The sequence below is a fragment of the Coturnix japonica genome, chromosome Z (genome assembly GCF_001577835.2).
Source record: "Coturnix japonica isolate 7356 chromosome Z, Coturnix japonica 2.1, whole genome shotgun sequence".
In the NCBI taxonomy this organism is placed as follows: Eukaryota; Metazoa; Chordata; class Aves; order Galliformes; family Phasianidae; genus Coturnix; species Coturnix japonica.
Window position 1 is genome coordinate 7,904,464 of NC_029547.1, and position 13,297 is coordinate 7,917,760.

At 43.4% G+C, this 13,297-nt stretch overlaps 1 protein-coding gene across 1 annotated transcript in view; it reads left to right on the plus strand.

The window, feature by feature from the left end:
• The first annotated feature begins 2,416 nt into the window (after positions 1–2,416).
• The window catches only part of UNC13B (unc-13 homolog B), a 199,008-nt gene continuing 188,127 nt past the window's right edge, over positions 2,417–13,297 (plus strand). The window contains 1 exon segment of the mRNA XM_032441195.1: positions 2,417–2,578. Coding sequence (XP_032297086.1) covers positions 2,557–2,578 — 22 coding nt within the window. The 5' untranslated portion in view covers positions 2,417–2,556.

The window sequence follows — 13,297 nt, forward strand, 5'->3', positions numbered from 1 at the left end:
AAAGCTGGCACAAAGATCTCTTTGTGCTATCTGTTTTACATGGTTAAGTGGTGACAGTGTCTGAATGTCTTGTCTTTGTTATCGTCTTTGGGATGCCCGTAATCTTTAATACTTCCATCCTTAAATAATTATCACAACCTCCATTTTGTGGATGGAGTATTAAGGCTGACAGACTAATGCCTACTCAAGTGCCCACAGTATGCAGGTAGGAAAGCTAAATGGCTGCAGAGGGTGATTTGGAGGTCTAAGGTGAGACATTTCTGCTAAAATACTTGGTGGCATCATGAAGAGTCTCTGGTTAAAACTGTCGCTGGTCAATGATGTACAGTGACATATCATTGCCTCTGACAAATGTTATCCAAGCTTTTTTAGGAAAAGCTGAGGGGAATGCAGGAAAAAAGATGCCCAAAGCTAAAGGTCCAAGGTTGACTGTGAGGGATGTGGTGCCTCACAGCCCTATTCATCTCTCTGCCCCGTGGTGTTACAGGCAGGTGTACTCCTTCGGATACAGCATGAGGCAGACGTCCTATTCATTCCAAACCTTAAAAAATTCACAGTTATTCTGGCTGACCATTCCAGAGTGTTAAAACAAAAACTTTGGTCAAAATATAACAGAGAATTACAGGCTGCTTGCAGCGTATGTGTGTGATCTTCTTCCTCTACTGCACTTACTATCTGCTGTGATCCACTCCAGAGCAAGCTGTGCTTCGAGGTGCTATGGAAATGGTTCCTACACACAGGTAAGATGGGATGCAGTGCTGTGAAAAAGATGCTGTGATCCTCTGTCTGTTCTTCAAACGCTGTGTTTTATTATGAAATAAATGGAACAGAGGTACCAGTGAAAGCTCGCTCTGTAGCTGTTGCTTTTAGTCAAATCTGAGCGGTACTTCTCAATACTAGAATATCAATCAACTGCTTAGTCTATATTCAGCACTCAGTTCCTGCCAAATGTCATGGGGTAAATTAAAAGCTTTTTTTTTTTTTTTTTTTTCCCTTATCTTTAGAGCTTAGCCCCAAAAACCAGGTCTGAGATGATTTTGTCAGTTGCATAACAGAAAAATGGTTTAACAGATCTAAACCTTTTGATTTAAAATAAAGCTCCTGTGGGTTTGCTACATGCCAGGTTTCAGCTTGATCCATTCTACACCGTCAGAAATACAAAACAGAAGAGCAGGAAAAGCAGGGGAAAACACAGTTTACATAGCGTGCAAATGAATCCACGGTATTGCTCTCTCAACAGGGAAACTGTAGCGAATAGGCAGGTATAAAACAGCTGGCATGCTGCAGTGAATGGGAGACCACCCCTTTATAACCTTCCTATCCAACAGCAGGTGATCCTGAAACAATGGCTGGAGTTTGAGTAGCCGAAGGAAATTAACCCTTCTTCTGCAGTGAGTGAAAATTGGGCATCACTGTGAAGCTACCAGAAACGACTTGAGTTTGCAGAGTACCTCAGTCTCAGTTCAGAATGGCTTATGGTTTCAGTGTACATGAGTGTTAGTGCGCTTGCTGTGTATGTCTCCCACCCTTATTCAGTAAAAATCTCCATTTAAAAATGAATTACAATGCTGAAAGTGTGTACTTTCAGTGCTACCAGACCCCACTGTGAGCTGCAGAATTCAGACCCTGTCTGCAATAGGATTTGGGGCTTTGCTTGTAGTTACCTTTTTGTGCATTTGTATAAACAGACCTGGTAAGATCTACATTTAAGAAGATGAAGATGGCATAGGGATTGTTTTTTCCCTTTAGACTGTGGATATATTTTAAAGCTAAACTATTTCTATGTTTATGACAGCAATGTTCAGAGGAGGAATTAGGAATGTAACAGGGAAAGATGTATTTGAGGACTGCAACTTCAACTGGGACAACATAGAGAAACTCATTTTAAAGAGCAGCTCTAACTTAATTAGGGGTAATTCTACCTTGCAGAAGTTTTACTGCAGTGGCATCCAGCCTGAATGAGGTGGACAGGACAGAGGGAACGGACAAACAAACACAGTATTTAGGAGATAGGAACTGACTGAAGTGCTTAAATAAACCATCTCTTTGGATTAAATAAGGACTGGTAAAATACTTCCATCAAACTGCAGCTCAGAGTTGCAGGAAGTTTCTAACACCTATGATAACCCCAGTACTCCCAAATAGATCTTATCCAGCAAAGATTTTTGCTACGACATGCCACGTTTTCTAACAATATCTTACTGAAATATTTTTAAAAAGTGTGGCATCATCTGAAGAAACAAAGAGAGAAAAAGAAAGGACAAAGCACCCTGGAAGGAGGAGGCCGCAGAGGAGGCCGTCGCTGTGGTGATGGGGCAGCGGCGGCGGCGCCCCCTGGTGGCCATGGTGGGATGGCGGCGGGGAGAGCGTCCCGCCCGGTGGCTCCGCCCGGTGGCTCCCCCCGTTGGGGCGCGGCGGTCCGGCTCCTCCTCCGCTCACCGCGCTGCCGCCTCCGCCGCCACGCCTTCCCGTTCGACCTGCAGCCGCGGGGCGGCATGAGGAGAGCCGGGGGCGGCTGGAGGGGCCGCGGCTGAGGCGAGGCGGCGCGGAGCCGCCATGTCGCTCCTGTGTGTGAGAGGTGAGTGGCTTTCTAAGGTTCTCAGTCAGCGATTCGCACCTCCCCGCCGTCCCAGCCCGCTGCCGGCTGCGCTCCGTGGGGCGGAGAAGTGTCGGGAAGCCGTGAGGGCTGGGCCGAACCTCGCGGCTCCTCGGCTGGGCAGGTGTCTGAGCGGGGAGCTGCGGCAGCTTTAACACCTTGTGCTTCAGACGTGCGGGTTTGTTTCAGGTTGTATCGCCGTTATCGCCTGTTCCTGCTGCCCAGCCGCCTTCCCATGTTGTACGGACCGTAGTTCTGGTTGCTTGCTCTTTATCTCAGTTTCAACTTCTTGCTCTCTGGTGCCAGAGATGTAAAATCCCCGAAGGAAACCATCTGCCAGGACTCGTGTGCTGCTGTCAGTGTTCCGCAGGTCGCAGGGTGTCCCCGTGCTGTGCCCTGCGGCTTACAAGTATTGTTTTAATGCTCTCAGCTCCCCTGCCAGATATGATTTAAAACAAAACAAACACAACAAACTGTTGCTGGTGCGCCGCTCCCAGCTGAGCTTTTTCTTTGTGCTGATGTCCCTTGATTTGACAGCAGCGGTCCATCCAGCTGCTGAACAGCAGAGTATCATCGGTGTGCAGAATCCTTTTGTGAGAGGGTTTTCAAATTGAGTTTCAGCCTTGCTATTAAAAAAGGAAGATCTCTTTAAGGAGTTAGGAGACGTGTGTGAGTGTGAGGTTTGTCTTAGAAATGTTCTGTATGTTGCATTGTGGTCCAGCCTCCTCAGGGTGTTCTTATGTCCATAGAGCCTTTGGGACTAAAGTGTTTCAGCAGCCTGGTTCCTGTGATTGCCTTATTTCTGCTCAGGTGTGAAGATCCAAAGGGACCTGAGGCAGCTGTGGCTGTGTGTGATGGGGAGCTGCTGTGAAAGCTGTCTTTCACATCCACCTGCTGTGGTGGTAGATCATGCTGGCAGCAGTTTAATGGTTGTGGCTAAAAGAATGAGCTTGTGATTTGAACCACAGTATGTAAAATGGTGATATACTGCTGTGGAGCAGGTGGAAAAACAAAGTAGATACCAGGAGATGAAATAATAACTTTTGGAGCAAGCAGGAGGGAGCTCTACTGAAAGAAAAGCCACTTTTGTTTCCATTAAGAGGGGTGCATATGTAGGTTTGTATGGTGACCTGGAGTTGGATGCTTCAGGCCTGAGATTAAAACAGAACCAGAAACCTGTGAAGGAAATGTAGGCGATTAGGACACTGTTAATTGACTCTGAATTGCAGTTTAACAGATAACAGAAATGTGGAAAAAAAACGTTAAGTGGCAGTGTAACAAAAAGCCTAGCAGTCAGAACGTGTTGTAATTCACTGGGTTTTATTCCCCCCCCTCCCCCATTGAATTATGTGCATTAATGATATTTTAGTGAATGGATAATCTAAAACAGTGCACACAAGTAGATCTGCGTTCTGCCTTTCAGCTGCCATTCATAGCTTCTTGGATACTTTGAGGTGATACGTTTCTTTCACTACTTCTTCTCAGAGTCCAAGTCGGGTGTTTCTTTAGAAGCTTTGTGCTGTGTGTTACAGAGTTACCTGGCAGTAAGTCTGAGTGCAGCAGGACTGTGAGCTCACCTGCAGGCAGAGCAGAGCGTGTCAGAAGTGAGCCCAGGCTGTCCCAGGAGCAACCCGAGGCAATCTCTTGGAGGAGGAATCTTGAAAGATGCAGAGGATGTAAGCGAGGGAGCAAAAAGAATGCTTGATTGTATACAATTGATGCTTTTACGGCACACTTCTTCATATTCTGATTCTACCCCAGAAGAGATTGCATATACTCCAGAGCAGCTGTGTCTGGATTATGTCTGCTAATCTTCTCTTGGCACAGTTCTCTTTATTAGTTTGCATTTAGTATTGTATTTGTTAAAATAGCAGGTATTAAATAAAAGTAGTCCCAGAGAAGCAGTTTAATTTTTCACTTGCATTGTTTGCTCTTCTACTCCTACCATTAGTTTGGAAGTCTTGTTCTTTTTTATTGGTTTTTTTTTTTTCCCCTTGGATCTTCATATGTTTTTTTCTTCTGATCTTTCCTGTCTGCCAGTTTGCAGATGGGAGTATCTGCTATCTCAGCACAGCTTGTAAGGGTCATTCCAAGCGAGGACCCTGCCAAAGCTGCATCATGTGGTTACAAGTGCTCTGTCATCAGCTCCTTCCAAGCCTTTCACTCACCCCACAGCTCTCGGTGTCTCAAGATAGTGGCACGGCTTCTTACCACTCAGCCAAGTTTTCGTTCTAGTTTTCCACCCCTCTGCTTTGTGACAGCTCACACTGTATCCTCAGTCGCTTTGTCTTCCCAGCTATCCATCTGGTAACTGCAGTAAAATTTGTGTTGATCTGTGTCATACATCAATCTGTCTTGCTCGCTGTTTGAGCGTCTGAAGCTCTTCACTTCTTCGCTTTTCCAGGGATAATGGCAGTGGAGTGTGTCATCCCCACACCTACTGTGTGGCTTAACCCCATTGGGGCACAGTTCTTCTGTTGTCTTGGGGCCTAATCTGCAGTATCTGTGTGAGATGTAGCTACCCTGAGGAGCTTCAGAGCTTCAGTTTGGGGACAAAACAAAACAAAAAGCCTGCCTGTTTGTGAGTAAATAAAAATGGAAAATACGAGAGCTGGATTTTGGATTCTAAGAGCAGTAGCAGAGGTGCAGGTATTAATAGAAGGATATTGCTTAGTGAATAAGTTGCTGTATGGCACTGCAGACTGGTTTTCTTCAGCTGTAATTAGTCAGAAAGCTACCAGTGTATGTAGTGCTGGGATAAAATGAAATGTGTTATAAATCTGGACAATAACGCTAAGATGAGGAATCTTTGCTCTTTCAGGAGCCTAATTGTACTGAGTCATAAGTTTGGGGTTTTGGAGAGCTGACATGTGCAATTGGTAGCTTAATTAGAGAGAGAATTGTAAAGCGTTCTGGCTTCTGTTCTTAAGTAACAGGAATGGTTAAAACCGACAAGCTGTGTTTGGTTTGTGATGGAAAGGCGGTGGTTCGTTTTTCTGTGCTCTTTCAGCTTTGGACTCTGTTACTGCAAAGTTTCAACAAAGAGATACTTGAAAATCCTCACTGATTTTCAGTGGATGACAGAAGCGTGCAGAGGTGCTTCCTGAAATTGAATAGCATCTTTATTTTGCTCTCTTGGCATCCTCTCTATTGATTCTTTCAGTTTGGGATCTGCCAGGTCAAACTTATTAAAGTCTCCCTTATTGTTCTGTTTTATTATGCAACAAACTGGTGGACTTATTAGTTAAAAAAATGATCCAAGTTCCTCATTATGAACTGTAACAGCCTGAGAGCTAATTGCAGTTTACACAGCATCACGTGAAATCTGAGCAAATTAAACTGCTTTTTTCTTTTTTTTTTTTTTTTTTCTTTTAAACTTAGGACCTTACTTTAAATATTTGACTTGGAGGCACGTGAAGTGCATATGTCTGATGGCAACGGTGGCAAACGATCCTTTTATTACTTTGTTTTGGAACTTTCCTCCCTTTCATTTTTTTCCATGCCTTGTTACCAAATTTTCTACTGCCGTACTCAGTGAAAGCTGTTCTCATTGCTCTTCCAAGAGAGCTCCAACCAGAGTGATGTATATAATAACTCTTTTTTCCTTTTTCATGCGGAGATTTCATTGCATGGACTTGCAAACAGATTGGGAACTGCTGTGAGGGTGTGTGGAACTTCCCTTGTTTTTGTTTTGGTGGATTAAAGCCTGCGGATACCTACCTGGTGTTTTCTCTGTGAGGATGTGTGTGAAAGCACTTTGCTCCTCTTGTTTCATGTTAGCTGAACTGCAGACTCCAGAACGCTTTCTGAATGTGTTTCAATTTGCTCTTTTTATTTGCAGCCTTTATTTATGCTGCTGCAGTTCCTGTAAAAGTGGCAAATTGATTTGATCTCCTTGTTCTGAAATGGAGAACGAAATCTGCTCCATTTCTTTTTGCTTTCCTCTGTATGCGTTGGCCATCTTTGCCAAGGACTTTGCTGCAATAAAGTTTTGTTTGTCTGCTGTGACATGTAAAGCTTGGCAGATGCTCACCACAATACAGGCTCCTGTTAGATGGATGCTCCCTGGGTGTTCAGATCCCTCTGCGCTTAGCAGGATATTGGAGGGACTTTTGACTTGGACCATCCTTACACTCAGCACGCACTGTGTCACTTCTGTTGTTTGTCCCTTCACTGGCTTCTGTGCCCTCTGTATAAATGGTGAATGGTTGGTCTAGCAGTAAAAGTGTTGGTATTAATAGGGAATTTGGGGAACCCCACTGAGAATGACTTGTCCCTTGAGAAGCTAACCATGATATGATGACATTTTACACTTTTATGACAACACCCCGCACCAAACAGTTATACATCTCAGTTAAGTTGTTCATGATGTATTGTTATAGTTAAAGCGAATCTTTCTGAATCAGTGTTGATGGGTAGTTGTCACTCTTTTCAGAACTTTAATTTCTTACACATTGCTAGCTGTCTTCATGGATGGCCTGCTGTGCTCAGTGACCTGAAGGTACTTGTCCTCTCATAAATGAGCTCTGTCACCTGGGCTGTGGCATTCCAGTTTGCTTCTTTCTAGTCTTTCTGAATGTCTTTAAAGCAAATGTTGCTGATGCCTGGACATTAACTATCTAAACTTCCTCGTTTTTGTTATGTACTTTGGTTGCTGCTCACTTCACAGATGGGCTGGGAAGTACCTGATCACACAGATGCATGGCCTCTCCCCACGCTTGGGGCAGATGTTTATTGGATGCCTGTTACTTCTTTGCCATTTGCCGATAAGTGAGTGAATGAGCTGGGATAGCAATATACTTGTTAGTGTTTTTTTCTTTTTCTTTTTTTTTTTTTTACAGCTAGGAAGAAAGCTTCAAGTTTAACCCAGATTAAAAAAAGAACAAGAAAAAAAAAAAAACACAGAAAAAAAGTAAGAGTGGAACCCCTAAAAGATGCAAGTGAGGTTTACTTGGCCCATCACAAAAAGCTGAAATACCTACCTTTTTCACCAGACCTTCAAAGTGGAGTTGTTAAGACCCATACAAGTTATTTTTCCCATTATTAGCTTTGGGTTTCAATTAAATAATCACACTTCTAACAGAGATTTAAGATACCACATGCCTGCAGGTATTTCCAGCCTTTTCCTTGTGCAGCACAGAGTGCAAGAAACCTGCTGTGGTTATGGGATGAAGTCAGAGGGGAAAAAAAAGACCTCAGCTGAAGAATTATTTTGACTGATATTGGTTGAACTCTTTAAGCAGTGTGTTATGATGGAGGTGGCAAGGAACTTGAGGGTGGTAATGACCGTTCTGCATTGTCTCTGACAGCTTGGTGAGGGTATCTCAGATGAAAGGAAATGCTGACAGCTGGAGTCTTGCTTTGGTTTTAGTTCTCTGTAGCATGCTGCTCTCGAGTGCTGGAAAGCTCATCCTTTTGTCAGGAGAATTTAAGATCTGGGAAGAAGTGGAAGGGAGTTGGGTGCTTGTGTTCCATGTGCAAGCCTGTGTTTGGAGACCTTGAGCTTACTGCAATTCTATACTGAGGGAAAATTAAATCAAAGTGTTGTTGGGTATGTATTCCTCACCCCTGTTGTTTGCAGAGTGTCTGTGCTTAAGTACATGAAGGTTTTGTCATTAGTGGAAAGGGTTGCACAAATTAAAAACCGTTAGGGATTCTGTTTCATTCCATTTTCACCTGCCTGTATGTGAGGAATGGATCATTTGGAAGCATAAACATGGTGTAGTCTTTAAACAACTTCCTGCTGACCTAGGACCCAGGATCCTCTTCCTTGCAGCTGAACATCCCTATGAATGGAAAGTGAATAGGATGGAAGGGGATGTCTGATGAGGGATAAGAGAAGGTGTCTTGCCCCAGATAATCTCTAGCCTAAAACTGTTGCTGAGTTTTAAAAGAAGTTTGGCTTCCCGCCTTGAGTGTGTCCCTTTAAGGAATACTGGTTTTAACCTTATTACTTAAAGCTCCTGTGACTTAACCCTTTTAATTCTTTACAGCCAAATGCTTCTCTAAGGAGACTCCAGCATCTTCTGGACATAATTATTTCATACACAAGAATTATAGAATAGCACTTCTGAACATTGGTGCACCCACTGCTTGTACTCTCAGCTGATATCAGTATCATAATAATTTCCAGTTTAAGATGCATCATTAAAAAAAAATAATAACAATGAATACGTTAAAGGACATCTTGGGTTGCTCTTTTGTCTAAGTGAAGTCTGCAGTATATAGCCAACCCATCACTGTCTTTGTAGGCCTCTCACAAGGAAAGTGTCTGGAGCTAAGCCCACAAAACCCTTTGCTCTTTTAAGCTTTTGAGCCAGCACTGTGGTGCAGGCACTCCAGCTGGGTAGCTGATGGTTCAGCGCATAGAGTGTGAGCCTTTGGAGCTGGATCATGGCTTGGAGCCTCACGTGCTGCTAATGGAGTCTTGTGGTTCTAAACCTTCATGTGATTTTTCCCTGACTGCCTCTGTATGGGTTGCCATCACAATGAAGATGTTCAGGAGGAATGAATATAAAATATACATGAATGTGGAGACATTTATGGTTCTAGAAGGAAATCCTTTAGGAATACCTGCTTGTCTCGAGGGCTTTCATAAACCTCAGAACTTGTTCTTGGGACGTATCCAGGGTATATAGACTTCCAGTGCCTATGATGACTCACATTTAGTCTCCTGTTCCAGCAGCCGCAGTCCCTGCGGTGTGTTATATGCTTCAGGTGCACCGGAGATCTGCAAACTGCTATCCTGGAAACTTTTAATGACTGTTTTCCTATAATGGCAGGAGTATCAGACGCTACCTGAGATGATGCCAAGGACGTTTATCAGGTTTGGGTGAGGAAGGAATTTGACATCTGAGTTAACAGCTTTGTGCGTTTTAGAAAATGGTGTTGTTCCAATTTAGTTCACTTTCCCAATTTCACGAGCTGTTCTCCATCAAGCTTTCTTCTGAAAGCAAGTGTGTGTCATTCTTCAGCAGCCTCCTGGAAGGGTGCGCTTCCTTTGGTGTAGATTAAAAATCTTCTAGAAAACTGCCTTTGTTTTTGGATGTGGGAATTGTAATACCACCGAAATTGAAATAATGTTTCATAGACTGGTCTCGTTTCTAGTTCACATATGTGCCAGACTGAACTATCATTTGGACCTAAACATGTTGTATGTTGCTTGAATTTATCAGGTAGCATAAGCATGTTGGGAAGGAGGAAAGGGATGTGAGACGGTAATTTTCTTCCATCTTTTCCTGCCTGTTGTAACTTGCTGTGTCTGCAACATTTTATTAGATTTTCACATATCAAATTAAGCAAGTAGAGTCTGCGTATTCTCCATTTTAATAGCAGATTTTTTGAGGAGATTAACTGCTTAGAAACACTATAGTTATAAGGCCAGAATGGATTGTTGTAGTAATCTAATATGACCCTCTGTAGGACATAGTATTTTTTCAGTCTAACAACCTAGAGTCTTTTAGAAAATGATACGATTCTGAATTAAATTTGTTGAAAGATTTGCTGCAGTTCTAGGCAGCCTTATGTTGTTTGCCATTGTACACAACAAGTGAATGCTTTTGGGCTTGAATGGGTTGCTGAGCTGTAGCATCACAACCGCAGAAGGTGACGTGTCATTGCTCAGACTGGATAAGCTGTGATGAAATTCCACCCTCCTGTCAAACCTTTCAGTATGGTAAAAATTGGAAAAAGGGGGATTAGGTAATGCCTATCACTTGCATGGAAGTACTTGGCTGCTGTGTTCTTGCTAATCAGGCTGTAATCAGAAACATACACATATTTTTCATGTCTTGAAAAGAGATCGAGACATGCCATGACCTGTCAGACTGGTATTTTTCATCAGTGTTTTGTTTTGTTTTGCTCAGAATGAGGAGCATGGTTTACCAGGGTGCTAGCAACCAAGCTGGTGTTGTGAACCTGAGTCTGTAGTTACCGTTCTGTGTGTATCTGCCGCTTCAGTCAAAGATATGGAAATGTGTCCAAGCTCCATTGGAGCGGAGCAGCATGTGACTGAAGTGTGAATATGGGAGTTAACCCTGTGTGTGCTTACAGAGGCTCGCATTGTATTTTTTCAGGGAAGGGCTGGTGGTGCTGGGGAGGAAATAAGGATGACATAATTTTTAGAAAGAAGTGGTTTAGTTACTTAAATTTATAGAAAGTAAACAGCGAGAAGTGTTTTATTAGTAGTTCCCCTGGAGATGCTGGAGGAGATGCCCTGCTCTGGGAAGAGAGGAACAAAGGTGACTGGCAATATTCCATGGTGTTAGTGATGCAGAATTGCAAAGCTGCATTAGTGTGGATAAAAGAGAACCAGCTGGGCTGAAATTACTTTGGGAAGAGCTGATAAGAGATTTTGCTGCGATAGCACTAGAGATCTACTGCATGTAGTCCAGGATTTAAATGTGGCTAAAAATCTCATAATATGTTTAGAGAGGAGTGTTCCTGGGCATTGTCACTGTGGCAGACTAACTGCTCCACACCGGAGGACAAATGCTGCTGGTAATGGCTGGGTAGAGAGCTGTGTTGTCAGGCATATTAATTGTCAAACAGCGACTGAAGCCGCAAGATCAATACAATTAATTGTACATGAGGCTTTAAGAAGTGCAGAGGATGCTGAAGAGGAGCCGGATATATAATTGAACTTGGTTTCAGGGACCACACTTTAACTTAGACCAGCAGCTGTGAAGCACCTTGAGAAGCTTTTTGGTGAATCAGGAGCTTGAGTACAGAGGAGGGGATGGAAATCTGTGAAGCTACAGGGACAAATATTAACATCTCAAATAACAAAGAAAGGCTCCACCTAGCAAGTGACCCTAGAGCTGATGATTCACCTGATCATTGTGTCAGGGTACAGGGTACAAGCACAGATCTTCTATGAAGTGTGAGCTGGAGCAATCAGTTTGTAAAGGAAGGTGTATCTTGAGGATCAGGAAGTCCAGGGATTAAGGGAGGGGCTTCCGACTCAGCAGATGGGATGAACTCCTGTAAAGGATATTAAATCAGATAACATCAGGTGCTTTGGACACACAAAAATGAGAGGCAGGAAACCACTGTGCACAGGAACAAGGTGCAGAAGGAAGGTACAGTAGGTGGGATCCCTGAGCTGTACCAGTTGTTTCTTATGAGGATGCCATTGAAAATGATGTGCAGATGAACAGGTGGGAGCTAAACTTTAACACCTCAATGAATTTGAGTTAGGTGAACTCTGGCTTAGAGTACTGAAATATACAAGACTTGAAGTCTGTAAGTGGAAGCTTACTGCTATGAGCCAGCAGTGACATCACCTAAATGGAGAACAAAATACGTGGTTTCTGCAAGTGGGCAGACAGATAAGGAGATAAGGGATGATTGTGGGCAACAGATGCATCTTGACCTCTAAAGCAGGGGAGGATGTGATAACGTGAGTTTTAAAATCAAATTTAAAGAGGCGTAATAAAAGCTTTATAGATGGATGGAAGCAGCGTGGAAAGTAATTGGTTATAAATTGGGTGTAGATTTGCAAGTGGCGGGTTGTGCTGAGCCAGCCTCTTGTTTGTGGATGGAACAAACATCTCTCTGATCACCATAGCTGACATTTGTTTTTGAAGAAATCTGGAAATGGCAGAAGAAACGTAAAGTTGCCTGGGAACTGGTTGTAACAGAGGCTAGTAGCATTGAAATGGCCAGCAGGAGAAGCAGATAGATGTCTTCCACTTCTGGTATGGCAAGGAAAGTAGAAATGCAGGTATGTCAAACATGTTCTAAATCTGAGTCCTAATGGCATAGTTGATTTGGAAGCAGGTAAGTATAAGTGTGAAGGATTAAATGACCCCAAGGATGGCCATAATGAAAATGAGCTGATAGTAAGTGGGGTTATGAGTGTAAAGGCAAATGAGAAGAATTTCTGAAAAACAAAGTGCTTAGTGAAAGGAGAGGTGCTGAGGAGTCCTTTTGTCTCAGTGCCACATTGGAAAAGGTGAGACAGTATTGCTAGGGGAAGTATTCTGAGCAGAGAGGGAGGTACAAAGGCATAGGTAAATCCTCCATGAGTTCTGTGCCGTGCACTGGTCAAACCTGTTTGGAAAAGATGAGCTCAGGTAGGACTAAATAGAGAGGGTTGGAGTAAACATGACTGATTCTCCCTTCCTTTCAGTATCTATGGTGAGAAGACAAGGATGTTGTGAAGTTTTCCAACTGATCAACAGGTGCAGGTGAGATCTAGGAGTTCTGTCCAGAAAAACATCAGGTAATTAAACATGGGGTAAAGAAAGCCTCGTAGGGTGGAGTATAGCACCGGCATATGATGTAGTAGGTAAAACTGTGTCATTAAATAGAGCCTGACCTGGAAATTAGGAATGGTTTTGAATGTGTGCAGAAATATGATCAGGAAAGCCAAGGCACAGATGGAACTGAATATGGCAAGGGATGTGAAAAATAACAAAAATGGATTCTACAGGTGCATTGGTCAGAAGTGACAGACCAACGGGGAGTGTACCGCCTGTGGGAAATGAGAAGGGAGAACTGGCTTCAACAGATGTGGAGAAGGCTGAGGGTTTCAAATGAGTTCCTTGTCTCAGTCTTCGCTGGCAGTCAGGGTTCCTTGTGTTTCTCACATCCCTGCAACTCTGGACAGTGGCTGGGGGAGCCAAATCCCTCCCACTCAATGTAAGACCTGAGCAAATCCAAGACTGCCTGGTGAGGCTGATGTAGTTGCCAAACCAT